Source organism: Schistocerca nitens, chromosome 3 (genome assembly GCF_023898315.1).
Source record: "Schistocerca nitens isolate TAMUIC-IGC-003100 chromosome 3, iqSchNite1.1, whole genome shotgun sequence".
NCBI classification, from domain to species: domain Eukaryota; kingdom Metazoa; phylum Arthropoda; class Insecta; order Orthoptera; family Acrididae; genus Schistocerca; species Schistocerca nitens.
The window spans coordinates 745,641,548-745,660,427 of record NC_064616.1 but is presented as its reverse complement, the minus strand read 5'-3'; the positions used below and the strand labels follow the sequence as shown (position 1 = coordinate 745,660,427).

The 18,880-nt window shown below is 43.3% G+C and overlaps 1 protein-coding gene across 1 annotated transcript in view; it reads left to right on the top strand.

Moving 5' to 3' along the window:
• Positions 1–18,880, top strand: part of LOC126248728 (vang-like protein 2-B) — an 84,024-nt gene that overhangs the window by 58,593 nt on the left and 6,551 nt on the right. Inside the window, exons 7-8 of the mRNA XM_049950045.1 lie at positions 294–501; positions 15,873–16,081. Coding sequence (XP_049806002.1) covers positions 294–501; positions 15,873–16,081 — 417 coding nt within the window. The remainder of the gene's footprint in view (positions 1–293; positions 502–15,872; positions 16,082–18,880) is intronic.

Genomic DNA, 18,880 nt, shown 5'->3' with positions numbered 1-18,880 from the left:
TCCACAATGTCACAGACATTCTCCATCTGTCTTTGGAACCAATACACCACACCTGTACATCTTATGTGAGAGTCAGTTTATTGTATCTCTAAAATCAGTTATTTTGCCTGCTTCAAGTGTGAAGCTAAGGAAACATACAGGTTATTTCTTATACTGAGGAAATATAATTATGTGAATTTAGTTTTTACAGCTGCGTAATATTAAGGAAATTGTTAAAAGTGGGAAAAATAAAAAATTAGAATTGAACAATTACAAACGTTTTATTTGAACAAAGACTTGTCATTAAATTACAGAGTCAATCTCGGGCAGTGCTGGCAGCACATGCTAGGAGAAGAGACTCTAGCCACAATGAACGTTTCTATGAGGAACATGACTATGAGCGGAGGGTGAAAAAACGAAGAGCACGGCTGATAACAGCAGCCGAAGAAGCATTTACACACATCAAGAGGCTGCACAATGATCAGGGAGATGCATTAAATAGGCATGTTCTGGCAAATACAGGTAAGATATTAATAGCTTTTTTGCTTAACAGAATTAAGGTGGAGTATGATCATTTGCTTGAGAAACTAAAGGCAATGATTTTTGTTGAGTGGCATAAGCATTGTGTACCTCTTGCCTACTAGTGCAAGTTTTCGTGGGGTGTGCCACAAATTTTGGGTGACTCAAATGGCCACAAGAACAACACAGATATTCTCATTTTTAATATATTGTAATATAAGTTATGAAAACGTGTTGGTCTTTATTTTATGAGTCTCTGGTCACTGTTCAACAACATGAAAACATATTAAAAATATCTTTTAATGAGTAAAGTAATTTAAGATGAAACAGTTTGGCACATCTCTGCCTTGTCCTTGGTATGATGTAAGCTGATGCAAACTCAAAATTCTATAAAATTCATATCTAGGTGTGCTAAGTACATGAGCTACCTGTTCTCCATAAGAACAGATCATACACTTCTTATGAAATGTAGTGCTTTTGGAATCTTAAATGTATTTCAGTTTAAAAGATTGAAAATTTTTGGTATAGTTAGGATTGTCCCACCTCACTGAAGTGTAAGTAGTTGCTGCAAAAATGTATTTCTGCAATAATGTGATAGTGTACACAGTGTACTTGTTGACACATTAAATGAAAACAGTTTTGTTGTTAAGAACTTACTCAACTTTTCTCCTCGTTCTTCCCTCTCCAGAACCCGTGAAAAATTTTTGTATTGAAGTAGTTTCCTCCCTTCCACATCAGTACACTTGTTGAGAGTCCAGTTCTGTCAGAAGGCAATTTGTATCTGAATTTTCTGCCTTAGACACATTGCAGTTAATGCTGTGTGGTTGAAGCCCCAGAGTTACTTTATGACCAGCTTCCTACTCAAACACTGCTCAGTATAAAGCTGGTCTAGTCATTCATTTCAGTCACCATTTCATTATCTTCATGCTCCTGTCAGACAAGGCAGATGCTGAGGAAATGCCATGTAAATAGTGGCCAACATATACTTTTCACGTGCATTTGAACATTTCAGTATCCAGAATTGTCACTGTGCTGCTGATATCTCGATACCAGTGTTCTCAAAAACCTTTGCTGACAACCAGTCTCTCAATAGTGCGATAATTATCCTCCCACGAGTTAAGGATGAGTAGGTGCTGCAAGAACCTCATAGAATTTCATGCCATGAGGGCAAGTAGTCATTTTATCTGAAAAAGGAAACATGAAAAGACCATAAGAAAATTTGAAATAAATCCTCAAGCCACTGATTTTTCTGAGATGTATGAGTTCATGTAAATGCTTTCATACAATTGCCAAGGTACCCTGCAGTTATTGTATTAAACTGGGTATGTCTGCCTAAAATATGGAAGGTTGGGGGTAATGTTAATCACATCCATGCCATTCAGTAAAGCCACTTGGCTCATATGAAATGACAAACGCCTCAGGGAACTCATTCAGTCTAGGCTGGTTATGGATTTCATTATCCCAAGCTTCCAGAGCTAGGATCTGATGAGCACCACCAATTATCTGTAACTGCAAGCTATGGGCATGCTTCATTGTTCACTGTGTAGTGAGGTACTGGAACTTTGTGTGTCACAGGGTGCTGGAATGTTGTTCTAACTGCTGAGATTGGAATGATGATGCAAGTCTCTCAAAGAAAGAAAGAAATCAGCCTCAAAGTGTTCTACATGCCAACAGAGTGGATGGCTTTTGAGATGAAAAGTAATTAGTGGGCAACTTCTAGGGCACCTTTTGCACCTTGGTTGTATCTTCCTTGTCCAGATAAGGCAAGGCCTTGTTTGGACTGACCTTCAATATCCCAGCTAAACATGAATGTCGATAACTTTCACAATTCAAAACTTCACAGTGGACTGAATGGACCGTTGGTTGGAACTTTCATCCAACTACCAAAGGGAGCTCGATAGACCAATCTTCCACACCAGTCAACAGCTAATGTTAAAAATTTGGTTTTTAACAGGGTATATCTCACCTTTCTGTAGAAAGAAACCGAGACTCTAAAGATAGTGAATTTTCTGTGGAATGGGGCACTGCTTATTCAAACATAATCATCTGCTCAATCTGAACAGCTGCTCAAATGCAAAAGTTAGAGAACATAAGATTGTGTCATAAGAAACACAGTTCCCGTAAATTAAGAAAGGGTGTGGATTCTTAGCAAGACATGAATATTGCCACAAAGAATTTTCTGAAGAAATGATCTGATGAAGGGGTAACAATTTAGGAAATATTATGAAATAAGTCAGTTGTCAGCTTTAGAAGAGTGCTGCTCATGTTCTACCTTTTGAATCACCAAATTTTGCAGACTACATGAAGACATATTTCTGTTTTCAAAATGCTCATGTATCCGTACCATAACAGCTTTTACTGTTTGAGTTGTCACTGCTGTAGCCACAAGACATTTCAGTGTAATGCACACGGAATGCGTGGCAGATTTGTTAAAGCATACCACGAAGCTGAATTCACATGTTCATTCAGTGAATTTTGTGTCAGTTTCTCTGTTGATAATTCTTTATGGAGCCAAAAATGCCAAGGAAAAAAAGGAGTGAGACGATGTTGTCTTAATATTTAGGCTAAGAAGATATATAAATCATTAAATGTCAGTATTTAAGAATGCTACTACCACAGATAGTTTCAGAGAGAGCATTAGTGAATGATTGACAGGAACAGGGGAAAGAAATACTGTAGAAGAAGAATGGGTAGGTTTGAGAGATGAAATAGTGAAGGCAGCAGAGTATCAAGTAGGAAAAAGCCGAGGGCTAGTAGAAATCCTTGGGTAACAGAAGATATATTGAATTTAATTGATGAAAGGATAAAATACACTCCTGGAAATGGAAAAAAGAACACATTGACACCGGTGTGTCAGACCCACCATACTTGCTCCGGACACTGCGAGAGGGCTGTACAAGCAATGATCACACGCACGGCACAGCGGACACACCAGGAACCGCGGTGTTGGCCGTCGAATGGCGCTAGCTGCGCAGCATTTGTGCACGGCCGCCGTCAGTGTCAGCCAGTTTGCCGTGGCATACGGAGCTCCATCGCAGTCTTTAACACTGGTAGCATGCCGCGACAGTGTGGACGTGAACCGTATGTGCAGTTGACGGACTTTGAGCGAGGGCGTATAGTGGGCATGCGGGAGGTCGGGTGGACGTACCGCCGAATTGCTCAACACGTGGGGCGTGAGGTCTCCACAGTACATCGATGTTGTCGCCAGTGGTCGGCGGAAGGTGCACGTGCCCGTCGACCTGGGACCGGACCGCAGCGACGCACGGATGCACGCCAAGACCGTAGGATCCTACGCAGTGCCGTAGGGGACCGCACCGCCACTTCCCAGCAAATTAGGGACACTGTTGCTCCTGGGGTATCGGTGAGGACCATTCGCAACCGTCTCCATGAAGCTGGGCTACGGTCCCGCACACCGTTAGGCCGTCTTCCGCTCACGCCCCAACATCGTGCAGCCCGCCTCCAGTGGTGTCGCGGCAGGCGTGAATGGAGGGACGAATGGAGACGTGTCGTCTTCAGCGATGAGAGTCGCTTCTGCCTTGGTGCCAATGATGGTCGTATGCGTGTTTGGCGCCGTGCAGGTGAGCGCCACAATCAGGACTGCATACGACCGAGGCACACAGGGCCAACACCCGGCATCATGGTGTGGGGAGCGATCTCCTACACTGGCCGTACACCACTGGTGATCATCGAGGGGACACTGAATAGTGCACGGTACATCCAAACCGTCATCGAACCCATCGTTCTACCATTCCTAGACCGGCAAGGGAACTTGCTGTTCCAACAGGACAATGCACGTCCGCATGTATCCCGTGCCACCCAATGTGCTCTAGAAGGTGTAAGTCAACAACCCTGGCCAGCAAGATCTCCGGATCTGTCCCCCATTGAGCATGTTTGGGACTGGATGAAGCGTCGTCTCACGCGGTCTGCACATCCAGCACGAACGCTGGTCCAACTGAGGCGTCAGGTGGAAATGGCATGGCAGCCGTTCCACAGGACTACATCCAGCATCTCTACGATCGTCTCCATGGGAGAATAGCAGCCTGCATTGCTGCGAAAGGTGGATATACACTGTACTAGTGCCGACATTGTGCATGCTCTATTGCCTGTGTCTATGTGCTGTGGTTCTGTCAGTGTGATCATGTGATGTATCTGACCCCAGGAATGTGTCAATAAAGTTTCCCCTTCCTGGGACAATGAATTCACGGTGTTCTTATTTCAATTTCCAGGAGTGTATAAAAATGCAGTAAATGAGGCAGGCAAAAAGGAATACAAATGTCTCAAAAATGAGATCGACAGGAAGTGCAAAATGGCTAGCAGGGATGGCTAGAGGGCAAATGTAAGGATATAGAGGCATATATCACTAGGGGTAAGATAGATACTGCCTACAGGAAAATTAAAGAGACCTTTGGAGAAAAGAGAACCACTTGTATGAATATCAAGAGCTCAGATGCAAAACCAGTTCTAAGCAAAGAAGGGAAAGCAGAAAGATGGAAGGAGTATATAGAGGGTCTACGCAAGGCCGATGTACTTGAGGGCAATGTTATGGAAATGGACGAGGGCGTAAGTGCAGATGAAATGGGAGATGTGATACTGCGTGAAGAATTTGACAGAGCACTGAAAGACTTAAGTGGAAACAAGACCCCGGGATTAGACAACGTTCCATTAGAACTACTGATAGCCTTGAGAGAGCCATCTATGACAAAACTCTACCATCTGGTGAGCAAGATGCAGGAGGCAGGCGAAATACCCTCAGATTTCAAGAAGAATATAATAATTCCAATCCCAAAGAAAGCAGGTGTTGACAGATGTGAAAATTACCGAACTGTCAGTTTAATAAGTCACAGCTGCAAAATACTTACACAAATTCTTTACAGACGAATGGAAAAACTGGTAGAAGCTGACGTTGCGGAAGATCAGTTTGGATTCCGTAGAAATGTTGGAACACGTGAGGCAATACTGACCCTACGACTTACCTTAGAAGATAGGTTAAGGAAAGGCAAACTTACATTTCTAGCAATTGTAGACCTAGAGAAAGCTTTTGACAAGATTGACTGGAGTACTCTGTTTCAAATTCTGAAGGTGTCAGGGATAAAATACAGGGAGCGAAAGGCTGTTTACAATTGGTACACGAACCAGATGGCAGTTAAGAGTCGAGGGGCATGAAAGGGAAGCAGCGGTTGGGAAGGGAGTGATACAGGGTGGTAGCCTATCCCCGATGTTATTCAATATGTGTATTGAGCAAGCAGTAAAGGAAACAAAAAAAATTTGGAGTAGGAATTTAAATCCATGGAGAAGAAATAAAAACTTTGAGGTTTGCCCATGAAATTGTAATTCTGTCAGAGACAGCAATGGACCTGGAAGAGCAGTTGAATGGAATGGACAGTGTCTTAAAAAGCGGATACAAGATGAACATAAACAATAGCAAAACGAGGATAATGGACTGTAGTCGAATTAAATCGAGTGATGCTGCGGGAATTAGATTAGGAAATGAGACGCTTAAAGTAGTAAATGAGTTTTGCTATTTGGGGAGCAAAGTAACTCATGATGGTTGAAGTAGAGAGGATATAAAATGTAGACTGGTAATGGCAAGGAAAGCGTTTCTGAAGAAGAGAAATTTGTTAACATCGAGTATAGATTTAAGTGTCAGGAAGTCTTTTCCAAAAGTATTTGTATGGAGTGTAGCCATTTATGGATGTGAAACATGGAAAATAAATAGTTTAGCCAAGAAGAGAATAGAAACTTTCAAAATGTGGTGCTACAGAAGAATACTGAAGATTAGATGGGTATATCACATAACTAATGAGGAGGTACTGAATAGAATCGGGGAGAAGAGGAATTTGTGGCACAACTTGACTAGAAGAAGGGATCGGTTAGTAGGACATGTTCTGCGGCATCAAGGGATCACCAACTTAGTGATGGAGGGAAGTGTGGAGAGTAAAAATCATAGAGGGAGACCAAGAGATGAATACACTAAGCAGATTCAGAAGTATGTAGGTTGCAGTAGTCACTTGGAGATGAAGGAGATTGCACAGGATAGAGTAGCATGGAGAGCTGCATCAAACCAGTCTCTAGAATGAAGAAGACAACAACAACAACTGCGACTACAACTACTACCACATTTGATATATCATATCTTAACCTGACCAATTATGTAAGAATTAATGCATGCTTTTCCAAGCTGTTCCTTTCCTTCAAAACTGCAAGCTATATCAAAACTAAGTACCATACAGAATTCAAGTAGTGTGCCATCCTCATCAACATCACCACTGCAAGATAATTGCCAAGTGCACAATCAGAAACGTAATGAGGTGGGTCAATAACCAACAGACGATACGGCATTTGAGCGGTGATTGATGAGACTAAAGAGAGCCCATCCACCAAGGTGATGGAATACAAGTTGTACCAGAGGGAACTCACCAGTCCCTCTGAATCATTAGCTGCCATACAGTTAAAATCTTGGTGAAACGATGAAAACGCTGTGGCAGCGGGTGGGAATGCAGGAGGCAGTTGCGAAAGTCTAATGACAAGGTCTCAAGTGGTAATCAGCTGATGAAGCGAGTCTAACTTTTTGTTCAAACTGCTGCTGCCACTGTAACAACTGAACTAACACCGAAGCCATTATACTCGCAGAATAAGTGCTGAAATGGAACAACCTTGTCGCTAAAGACTGTAGGACCTACAGGTCTTTATTACAACTACTAATTGCAAGAAGCACAATGGCAGTGACAGAGCACCAGAATGACATGTGAGGACAGTAACAAAAGAATAGCATTCCAGGCCAGTTCTAATAACATGCACTGTTCCCCATACAAAATGATAGAAAATAGTCCTAGTCAGTGAGTGGAACCTTCATTGAGAACAGTTGAGGCTAGAGAGAGCAAGGCCATGCTGGGAACTTGCCACGTGCACTACTTTGCTGGTGGTGGCAGTGACAGCGAGAGAAGTGGGCGCTCTTCTTTCAACTTCCCACTGGTGGTGCTGAATGTGAATTCTGCAGTCACAGTGGCAGCGTACATGGATCCACCACCACACTTGGCAACAAGACGAAGGAACGGATTTATAAAACCTTGCTGCTGGTTGTCATACTACAGTGGAACATAAATCAGTTCAGGGCACAGGGGAAGGAGCTGAAAGGTCAATATCCCAGTGTGTAAAAGAGATAGTTCAGAGGTACTGGAATGTTCAAAGAGAAAGTATACATAGAAAGTAAACCTTTGAGATTAAACTGGTTTAACCACCTTTATTAATAAAATTTTTCACACCTCATATCTTCCCCTTACTACCTCCTTGCGCATAGGCACTGTAATGGTTGTCATGCCATAACTCTATTTCCAGTACCTGCTTCTAACTCCACAGCAGATGGACAGGCTTTCATAGAACTCACAGCACAAAACTCCAGACTGGTCTGCCCCTGTTTTGGCTTAAATGCTCCATAACCTTCTACCCCAGGGACAGAACTGTAGTGGGCTTCAAAGTGTTCAGAAGAATTTCATTACTGGATTGTGTTTGTTCTCCAACATGGATCTCTCAATATGCTCTCCTGCCTTGCTGGCATTTTTCATTGGGATACGATTAATGATGTGCCCTCCACTGACAGCTCACTGATCTGTATACGTATACAGGACAGATAAGGCAGTTTCCTAAAGGAAGCTGCAAAATATATGTTTAGCTGGCTTAACTGAATGTGTACAGCCAACTCACTGTATCTGAGCACCGTGACAGCAACTGACTGATGCATCCATCTCTGTGTTTAGTCCAGTTAAAAAACCCTAGTCAATGGTTAACCATTAAGTGGTCTGGGTACTAATGACATGGATCCTTACTAACTGCTATCTGTGTTGGTAAGGCGGGATCAATGAGAAGTTGACAACTTTACCCAGCTGAGGACTGCTATATAGCACTACCTGGAGGCATAATAATCTCGGGTAGCTCCATCAGCGAGACTTATGTGGTTGTCTGCCTTTATTCACTCAATCCTTCGTATCGCAACACTTATTTTGGTATCAAGTTGGTGAAGTCCTGACTGTCAAGTATTAACAGATTAATGAGGAAGCTTGTGACTGTCATCCCCCCCCCCCCCCCCCCCCTCCCCCAACGTATCTTGGTTGTTATGACAGACTTATCAGTTGTGTAGCCTGAGACCTAGGTTTGGTTCGTTAAATTCAAGAAAGCTGGTTTAGATAATAAACGAATTTCTGCTGAGAGTTTTGGTGTTATTATTTACATATATCAAACAATGGAAACTCCAAGGTGAAATAACAACAATATGGAAAGGATAGATTGCTACTTGCCATGTGAGGAGGCATTGAGTCGTAGATCGGCACACTGAAAAAGATTCCTAAAATATCGAAGCTTTCGGACAAAGTCCTCCTCCTGCAGTAGAAAACACACTCATTAACACAAGCACAACTCTCACACATATGTGCTTGTGTGACTGTGTGTGTTTTCTACTGCAGAAACTTAGAAAGCTTTTATATTTTTGTGGTCTTTTCCATTGTGCCTGTCTGAAACTCAATGCTTCCTCTATGTGGTTATTTATATATGTCGTACGTAAACTGTAAAAAATGCAACAGAAGAGCTACTGTGTAACTCTTACCAGAGAATTCATCAAGGAAACTAACTAAGGTGTTGCAGTATCCAGGGGAAATTTACAAAATGTCTTGTGACTTAGTCCCATTCCTTGACATGCAGTCACCTCAGCCAGGTGATGTTTTCAAGAATATTGCCTAGAAGTAACATACAAAAAGCTGCAACTGTTAAAGTCGACCATTTGTCTGGAGCATACCTCTGCGCAACTACTCCGGCTAGATGAGGTATTTTTAACTCCGATTTAGATAGGGTGCAGTTCACTAAGACATGGTTTTATGTCCCAGAAAGGGGACCATCCAGTGTGCAATGCTTGGCGTGTATGAATTATAATCCACTCTATTTTACATGATAGTGTGTATAAAACAGTTTTCTTCCCTCTCAGACAAAAGGCCAAAGGTGAAATCTGTTCTGCGCAGCAGGCAAATTAAATGAATATGGTACAGATTTGAAGATTCTTTTCAAATCCCCAATTTGCTTCATTCATCTATCACAGTCGGTCATGTAACATGATTTTGTGTACTTCTATAAGGCAATGCTTCAGTGTTGCACCTCACAGTTCTACAGATGACTGTAGGTCTCGGCTTCAGTACCGCCAATAGCCTTTTGCATTTCACAGTTGAAAGCTGGCAACAACATTGCCAGATGTCAGTTTTATTTTCACCATACCAAGTACAGGCCACTAATAACCTTGGATGAATAAATTACTAATACTTTTAAGCACTTACAATCCCCCCACCCCACCCTCCCTCCCTCCCTCCCTCCCTCCCTCCCTCCCTCCCTCCTCCCCTCCCTCTCACCCTCTCATACACACAAAGAATACATTATTACATGAGATACAAACAGAGTAATTCACGAGTTTTTATTGCCTTACACTGACACTACAGGGTCATGGAGAAAGTCATTTGAAATGTCAGTTCCTCCAAGGGTGTGTCACATAAATGTGATTTTCTCTGAGAGTCTGGAAATTAATAGCATTCCATTCCTCATGAGGACAATATTCAGTGCAGAAAATTAAACTCCAAGGAAACTAGTCAGAAGACATACTATTATAATCTTTTATTTATTTATTTTAATTGCTGAGAAGATACTTAATTGGTTCGTGTATTACAGCTCTTCGTTCTGCTTTGCATCTTGACATAGACAACCAATTATCTAGTCAACAGAAAATTTGACTGAGCAATATGCATTTGAGTTAACAAATGATTTTTTCCTCTGATTATTCATGCTTCTTTTTAACATGTTAGTATTCTGGTGAAGAGAACTGTTTTCAGTTTTTAAAAAAATCATTTAAGCTCGCCTTTAGAGCTAGTTCCACACCTGCTCCCCATCTGAAACTGTGAGCCTACATTTGTTATCCAGCAAAGACTTTTCATGGGGTAAGTCTCAGGCTGATACTGATCTTCGGCCTGACATGGCTGCTTGTCCTGTTCCAGAGGTTGCCCCTCAGTCTGCAAGATCCGGGCGGTCGCAGAGGGTGGGCTTACTGGTAGTTGGGAGCTCCAACGTCAGGCGCGTAATGGGGCCCCTTAGGGAAATGGCAGCAAGAGAGGGGAAGAAAACCAATGTGCACTCCGTGTGCGTACCGGGGGGAGTCATTCCAGATGTGGAAAGGGTCCTTCCAGATGCCATGAAGGGTACAGGGTGCACCCATCTGCAGGTGGTCGCTCATGTCTGCACCAATGATGTGTGTCGCTATGGATCGGAGGAAATCCTCTCTGGCTTCCGGCGGCTATCTGATTTGGTGAAGACTGCCAGTCTCGCTAGCGGGATGAAAGCAGAGCTCACCATCTGCAGCATCATCGACAGGACTGACTGTGGACCTTTGGTACAGAGCCGAGTGGAGGGTCTGAATCAGAGGCTGAGACGGTTCTGCGACCATGTGGGCTGCAGATTCCTCAACTTGCGCCGTAGGGTGGTGGGGTTTTGGGTTTCCGCTGGATAGGTCAGGAGTCCACTACACGCAACAAGCGGCTACACGGGTAGCAGGGGTTGTGTGGCGTGGGCTGGGCGGTTTTTTAGGTTAGATGGCCTTGGGCAAGTACAGAAAGGGCAACAGCCTCAACGGGTGCGGGGAAAAGTCAGGACATGCGGGTACCAAGCAGCAATCGGTATTGTAATTGTCAACTGTCGAAGCTGCGTTGGTAAAGTACTGGAACTTCAAGCGCTGATAGAAAGCACCGAAGCTGAAATCGTTATAGGTACAGAAAGCTGGCTTAAGCCAGAGATAAATTCTGCCGAAATTTTTACAAAGGTACAGACGGTGTTTAGGAAGGATAGATTGCATGCAACCGGTGGTGGAGTGTTCGTCGCTGTTAGTAGTAGTTTATCCTGTAGTGAAGTAGAAGTGGATAGTTCCTGTGAATTATTATGGGTGGAGGTTACACTCAACAACCGAGCTAGGTTAATAGTTGGCTCCTTTTACTGACCTCCCGACTCAGCAGCATTAGTGGCAGAACAACTGAGAGAAAATTTGGAATACATTTCACATAAATTTTCTCAGCATGTTATAGTCTTAGGTGGAGATTTCAATTTACCAGATATAGACTGGGACACTCAGATGTTTAGGACGGGTGGTAGGGATAGAGCATCAAGTGACATTATACTGAGTGCACTATCCGAAAATTACCTCGAGCAATTAAACAGAGAACCGACTCATGGAGATAACATCTTGGACCTACTGATAACAAACAGACCTGAACTTTTCGACTCTGTAAGTGCAGAACAGGGAATCCGTGATCATAAGGCCATTGCAGCATCCCTGAATATGGAAGTTAATAGGAATATAAAAAAGGGAGGAAGGTTTATCTGTTTAGCAAGAGTAATAGAAGGCAAATTTCAGACTACCTAACAGATCAAAACGAAAATTTCTGTTCCGACACTGACAATGTTGAGTGTTTATGGAAAAAGTTCAAGGCAATCGTAAAATGCGTTTTAGACAGGTACGTGCCGAGTAAAACTGTGAGGGACGGGAAAAACCCACCGTGGTTCAGCAACAAAGTTAGGAAACTACTGCGAAAGCAAAGAGAGCTTCACTCGAAGTGTAAACGCAGCCAAAACCTCTCAGACAAACAGAAGCTAAACGATGTCAAAGTTAGCGTAAGGAGGGCTATGCGTGAAGCGTTCAGTGAATTCGAAAGTAAAATTCTATGTACCGACTTGACAGAAAATCCTAGGAAGTTCTGGTCTTATGTTAAATCAGTAAGTGGCTCAAAACAGTATATCCAGACACTCCAGGATGATGATGGCATTGAAACAGAGGATGACACACATAAAGCTGAAATACTAAACACCTTTTTCCAAAGCTGTTTCACAGAGGAAGACCGCACTGCAGTTCCTTCTCTAAATCCTCGCACAAACGAAAAAATGGCTGACATCGAAATAAGTGTCCAAGGAATAGAAAAGCAACTGGAATCACTCAACAGAGGAAAGTCCGCTGGACCTGACGGGATACCAATTCGATTCTACACAGAGTATGCGAAAGAACTTGCCCCCCCTTCTAACAGCCGTGTACCGCAAGTCTTTAGAGGAACGGAAGGTTCCAAATGATTGGAAAAGAGCACAGGTAGTCCCAGTCTTCAAGAAGGGTCGTCGAGCAGATGCGCAAAACTATAGACCTATATCTCTGACGTCGATCTGTTGTAGAATTTTAGAACATGTTTTTTGCTCGAGTATCATGTCGTTTTTGGAAACCCAGAATCTACTCTGTAGGAATCAACATGGATTCCGGAAACAGCGATCGTGTGAGACCCAACTCGCTTTATTTGTCCATGAGACCCAGAAAATATTAGATACAGGCTCCCATGTAGATGCTATTTTCCTTGACTTCCGGAAGGCGTTCGATACAGTTCCGCACTGTCGCCTGATAAACAAAGTAAGAGCCTACGGAATATCAGACCAGCTGTGTGGCTGGATTGAAGAGTTTTTAGCAAACAGAACACAGCATGTTGTTATCAATGGAGAGACGTCTACAGACGTTAAAGTAACCTCTGGCGTGCCACAGGGGAGTGTTATGGGACCATTGCTTTTCACAATATATATAAATGACCTAGTAGATAGTGTCAGAAGTTCCATGCGGCTTTTCGCGGATGATGCTGTAGTATACAGAGAAGTTGCAGCATTAGAAAATTGTAGCGAAATGCAGGAAGATCTGCAGCGGATAGGCACTTGGTGCAGGGAGTGGCAACTGTCCCTTAACATAGACAAATGTAATGTATTGCGAATACATAGAAAGAAGGATCCTTTATTGTATGATTATATGATAGCGGAACAAACACTGGTAGCAGTTACTTCTGTAAAATATCTGGGAGTATGCGTGCGGAACGATTTGAAGTGGAATGATCATATAAAATTAATTGTTGGTAAGGCGGGTACCAGGTTGAGATTCATTGGGAGAGTGCTTAGAAAATGTAGTCCATCAACAAAGGAGGTGGCTTACAAAACACTCGTTCGACCTATACTTGCGTATTGCTCATCAGTGTGGGATCCGTACCAGATCGGGTTGACGGAGGAGATAGAGAAGATCCAAAGAAGAGCGGCGCGTTTCGTCACAGGGTTATTTGGTAACCGTGATAGTGTTATGGAGATGTTTAATAAACTCAAGTGGCAGACTCTGCAAGAGAGGCGCTCTGCATCGCGGTGTAGCTTGCTCGCCAGGTTTCGAGAGGGTGCGTTTCTGGATGAGGTATCGAATATATTGCTTCCCCCTACTTATACCTCCCGAGGAGATCACGAATGTAAAATTAGAGAGATTCGAGCGCGCACGGAGGCTTTCAGACAGTCGTTCTTCCCGCGAACCATACGCGACTGGAACAGGAAAGGGAGGTAATGACAGTGGCACTTAAAGCGCCCTCCGCCACACACCGTTTGGTGGCTTGCGGAGTATAAATGTAGATGTAGATGTAAGTATACAAAGATTTTGCCTTACCAAGTTTACTGGTGTATGACTGTCAAAATACTGCATCTAGACTAGATTTTAATTTCTAATTCTGCAATATCTGAACCATAATTTGTTATATCACTGTGGCATGCATTAATATTTGCAAACAAGTGGTTATTCAAGGACTTAACTGTAACAAACAAATTGACAATGGTACATATGTAGACTCCAAACCTGTGCGACACATTGAAGCTGATAGGGCATAATCAGACAAGTATTCAGTCACTGATTAACAGGGCATCATCATACTTATCCAGCAAATATAAAGGAAACAGATTTTAATATCCTCACTTCTAAGGCTCATGGAAGTCCAGGACAGTGTGGTAGCTGAACAAGTTACCACATACACCTTTAACGAAGAGTTTAAGACCATTCTTTACCACCTCATTACCTCACTGGTGATGTGAAAAGTGATACATGAGTGGGAGGCTAAATAAATGGCAGTGAGGGAAGTAACCTGCCCTGTAATCTCAAATCCTTATCATTGAGAAGGAACGGAAAGTTTCTGATGAGCCATCTAAACTATTCTTATTGTATAATGCATCTTGTCATTGCAAGGGGCCCCACAAGCTCTATACACTGATAAGCCAAAACATTATGACCGCTGCCCACTGTGACATTGGTTGCTGCCTGATGTTGTTGTGGGCATGTGATACGGTTACAAAAGTTTGCAAGTAAAGCAGACACAAACGGGAATCACCCCAGCAAAGATACATGCTGCAAATTGGGAAATCCATTGAGATAACAAAGGGCAGATTATTATTACGGAGGCTCTGTGAATGAGTATCTCGAAAATCGTGAAGCTGGTCGAATGTTCCCATGCTACTGTCTTGAGCATCTACAGAAAGAGGTAGGAGGACAGTGAAAATATCATTAGGCGCTAAATAGTTGGATGTCCATGACTCATTGTAGAATGTGGGGTTTGGAGGCTTGTCTGCTTAGTAAAGTAGGATAGATGGTGACTGTGGCATCTCTGCTGAAAGAGCACAATGCTGGTGCATGCACAAGTGTTTTGGAGTGCACCGTTCATCATACATTATTGAACATGGAGCTCTGCGAAAGACCAAACTTACATGGTCATATGTTGACCCGACAACATTGTCAATAAAGATTTCAATGAGCAGGGGACCATCAGGATTCGACCGTTGATCAATTGAAATGTGTCGGCTCTTTGGGTGAATCACATTTCAGCTACACCGCGTCTTCACAGACGCCATCATTGAGGTGAACCACAGATCTAAATGTGCAGCATGCCCCGGACGCATTCTGGTGGTAGTAGTAGTATTATGCTGTGGGAGACATTCTCCTGCACTTGCATGAGACCTATGGTAATAATCGAAGACATACTGACAGCTGCGAACCACCTGCATCCTCTCATGCTTGATGTCTTCCCCAATGGTGTCATCATTTTTCAGCAGTATAATTGTCCATTTCTCAGAGTCAGAAATGTGCTACAGTGGTTTGAGGAGCATTATAGTGAACTCATGTTTGTCTCAGCAACCAGATTTTCACCTGATGTAAATCCTATGGAACCTATCTGTGTTGCTATTGGGCACCATCACCGCATACGCTGATCAGCAGCCCGTTATTTGTGTGAATTACATGACCTGTGTGTAGACATCTGATGCCACATACCTCTATGAACCTACCAACAAGCTGTCGGATACCTGACAGGCATAATCAGTTATGTATTTTGTTCCAAAGGTGGACAAACAAGCTATAAAGCAGGTGGTCATAATGTTTTGGCTCATCAGTGTATCCTTGCAGTCTGCATAGTTCTGTATGCCAAATTTGAGAAAATGTTTTTTCATCTTGTTTATTTCATTAATACAGCATATTGTGTCTTTAGTTCCAGCAATTCCAATGGATCCTCATGAAGCAGCCCAGGCTGTTTTTCCATCAATGGCACGGGCATTACAGAAATACTTGCGCATCACCCGGCAACAACCACGGCATTCGGTGGAATCTATTTTAGCACACTTAGCAAAGTGTTTAAGTCATGATTTCACACCCAGGGCATTCCTTGAACCTTATTTGGTGCCTTCTCCAGTTCTGCAGGTAAGTACCACAAACATAAAAGGCGTCTTCTGCTTTCAGCTTTTTAATCTCTCATATTATTATTATTATGTGAATTCAGAACATAAGTTAAAATTAATGGGTATCATGTGCTCTATAGTTCTTTGCTCTTTGTGAAAGTGAATGTTTATTTTTGTGGCTCCACTAATGACATTGTACTACAACCACACTGTATATCCTCCAGAGGAGTGAATAAAGGCAACAACAGTGATAATCCTGTATCAGCACAGTCATCGTCGGCTAAATAGAAATATTGTGTAGGTACATTCAAAGCAAAACCAGTTAGTAGCACAAGACCCAGTACTAGAGTTGAAAGTAAACAGTGGAATTGCAGTCAATGGTTCAATAACCGGTGAAAAGAGAAGGTATAAACTGCATTTATTGTAAACACAATAATGGCTGGACACTGACCCTTTACCACATATCATCACAGAGGTGTTGTACATAAGATGCAGTAAGATGGGCGGTTCATGAGTCTTGCGTGGATAGCTCAGTTGGTAGAGCACTTTCCCACAAAAGGTAAATGTTCCAGATTTGAGTCCTGGTCTAGCACACAGTTTTAATCTACCAGGGAGGTTTCAAGGAGCAGTAAGATTGGTACTTGAAGCAGCATCTGGAGTCTCACAGTTGTAGTGCTCTTGGTAGTGCGTGAATAGTTACTGTCTGATGGAGATGTGAAATGCATGAAAATGCATGAGCTCCAGGAAGAGCTGCTGAGATCTCTGCCAGAGGTTCCTGTGTGGAAGTTTTCACCAAAAGTAGTGCTACTGGCAGTTTAATGAGTCCACTGCAAGAAACATCAAGGACATTGGCAGTGCTGATAGAACCAGAGACCTCCATCTGTGTCCATACCTACAGTGATAGGTCATCATGGTCCCAAGGCATTGGCTGATGAGGTAACAGTGGTGAGCAGTATCACCGACCTTGCAGGTTTTTTTGGTGGTGTGGTTAGGCCACCAACACCACCATATGGCATGTGGGATGCCTGGGATCCTGATGGGGTGTTGGATGTTGTTTGGAGGCATTCTCTCATGGTTGCAGCCTCAGCTGGTTCTAATCACACACAAGGGTTTTGCCTTGGACTGTGATGGAGAACATGTATTTGGCCTTTATAAACAATGATCATGCCAGTATCCTTGTAGGGATTTGTCCAGATTTTCAATTCCAAATAGGTACCTCAGCTTGGAAAAATGACATCTTGGTGTGTGTCACTGGAGGGTCCAGCAGGGATCGATTGTGGTGGCTGTAAGTAATCTTGACTGGACTTTACCCTTTGATGGTTAATATGCATAACACCTGTAGGTAGGCAAGAATACTGTCAATGCTTCATTCTTTGTTGTTACCAGTAATCCCTTTTACATTTGGAACTTGAATGCCTCACAAATTGCTCAGCCTTCAAGTTGAATACGGGATGAAAATGAGTGGTTGTGAGCCACTGAATTCCATTCCTGCAGCAGAAAGATGTAAATTTTTGATGATAAGCTGACATGTGGTGTTACAGGCACCCTTTATGGTGAAAATGGTTACCAAAGCTTTCATGGTCCCTACAGTTGTTGTGGATGCCATGCAGGCCACAACTTGCAAATTGCACAAGATGTCCACCACGAGGAGCCACATGTAGCCCAAGAAGGGCCCTGCATAAATAATGTTGATGCACTCCCATGATTACTATAGGGCTATTCGTAGTAAACAGCAGCATGCAATGATGGTCGGTTACGTGCACAGGCTGTCCATTCATAGACTTGGCAGAGTGGTTCTGTAGCCTACCGTTTCAGTAGCAGCAGGATGACACTGTACAGTGTGTTAAGGTGACAGTGCATGTAGTAATAGTTCATAGAGAGGGTGGAACATACACACATAAAAAAAAAAAAAAAAATTGCATCACTCTGTTTCCCAGAACTCCTGAAGATAGACGTTGACTGTGGGTATTGTGTCACAGACACAGTCCCTTTGACTGTCACTGTCACTAAACCCACCCAAAGATGTAAACAACCATGCATGAGCAGCACCTATTAGATGGAGAAGGTCCGACAGCCGATCAATTCCAGTCATTCCACCAGGAAGGAGGTACACGGCTCATGTTGTCTGTAATTCAACCATGCCTAGGCGGTCAGTATTGCGGTTAGATAATGGCCACATTGTTATTTTGTGCCAGGAAGGGCTCTCAACAAGGGAAGTGCCCAGGCGTCTCGGAATGAACCAAAGCGATGTTGTTCGGACATGGAGGGTATACAGAGAGACAGGAACTGTCAATGACATGCCTCGCTGAGGGAGCCCAAGGGCTACTATTGCAGTGGATGACTGCTACCTATGGATTATGGCTCAGAAGAACCCTGACAGCAATGCCACCATGTTGAATAATGCTTTTTGTGCAGCCACAGGACATCTTGTTAAGACTCAAACTGTGTGCAACTTCACTCCCAACGTCCATGGCGAGGTCCATCTTTGCAACCACGACACTATGCAGCGAAGTACAGATGGGCCCAACAACGAATGGACCACTCAGGATTGGCATCACGTTCTCTTCACTGATGAGTGTTGCATATGTCTTCAACCAGATAATCGTCGGAGATGTGTTTGGAGGCAACTCAGTCAGGGTGAATGCCTTACACACACTGTCCAGCGAGTGCAGCTAGGTGGAGGTTCCCTGCTGTTTTGGGGTGGCACTATGTGAGGCCGACGTACGCTGCTGGTGGTCGTGGAAGGCATTGTAACGGCTGTTGCATACGTGAATGCCATCGTCCAATTGGTAGTGCAATCATACTAGCAGCATATTGGCGA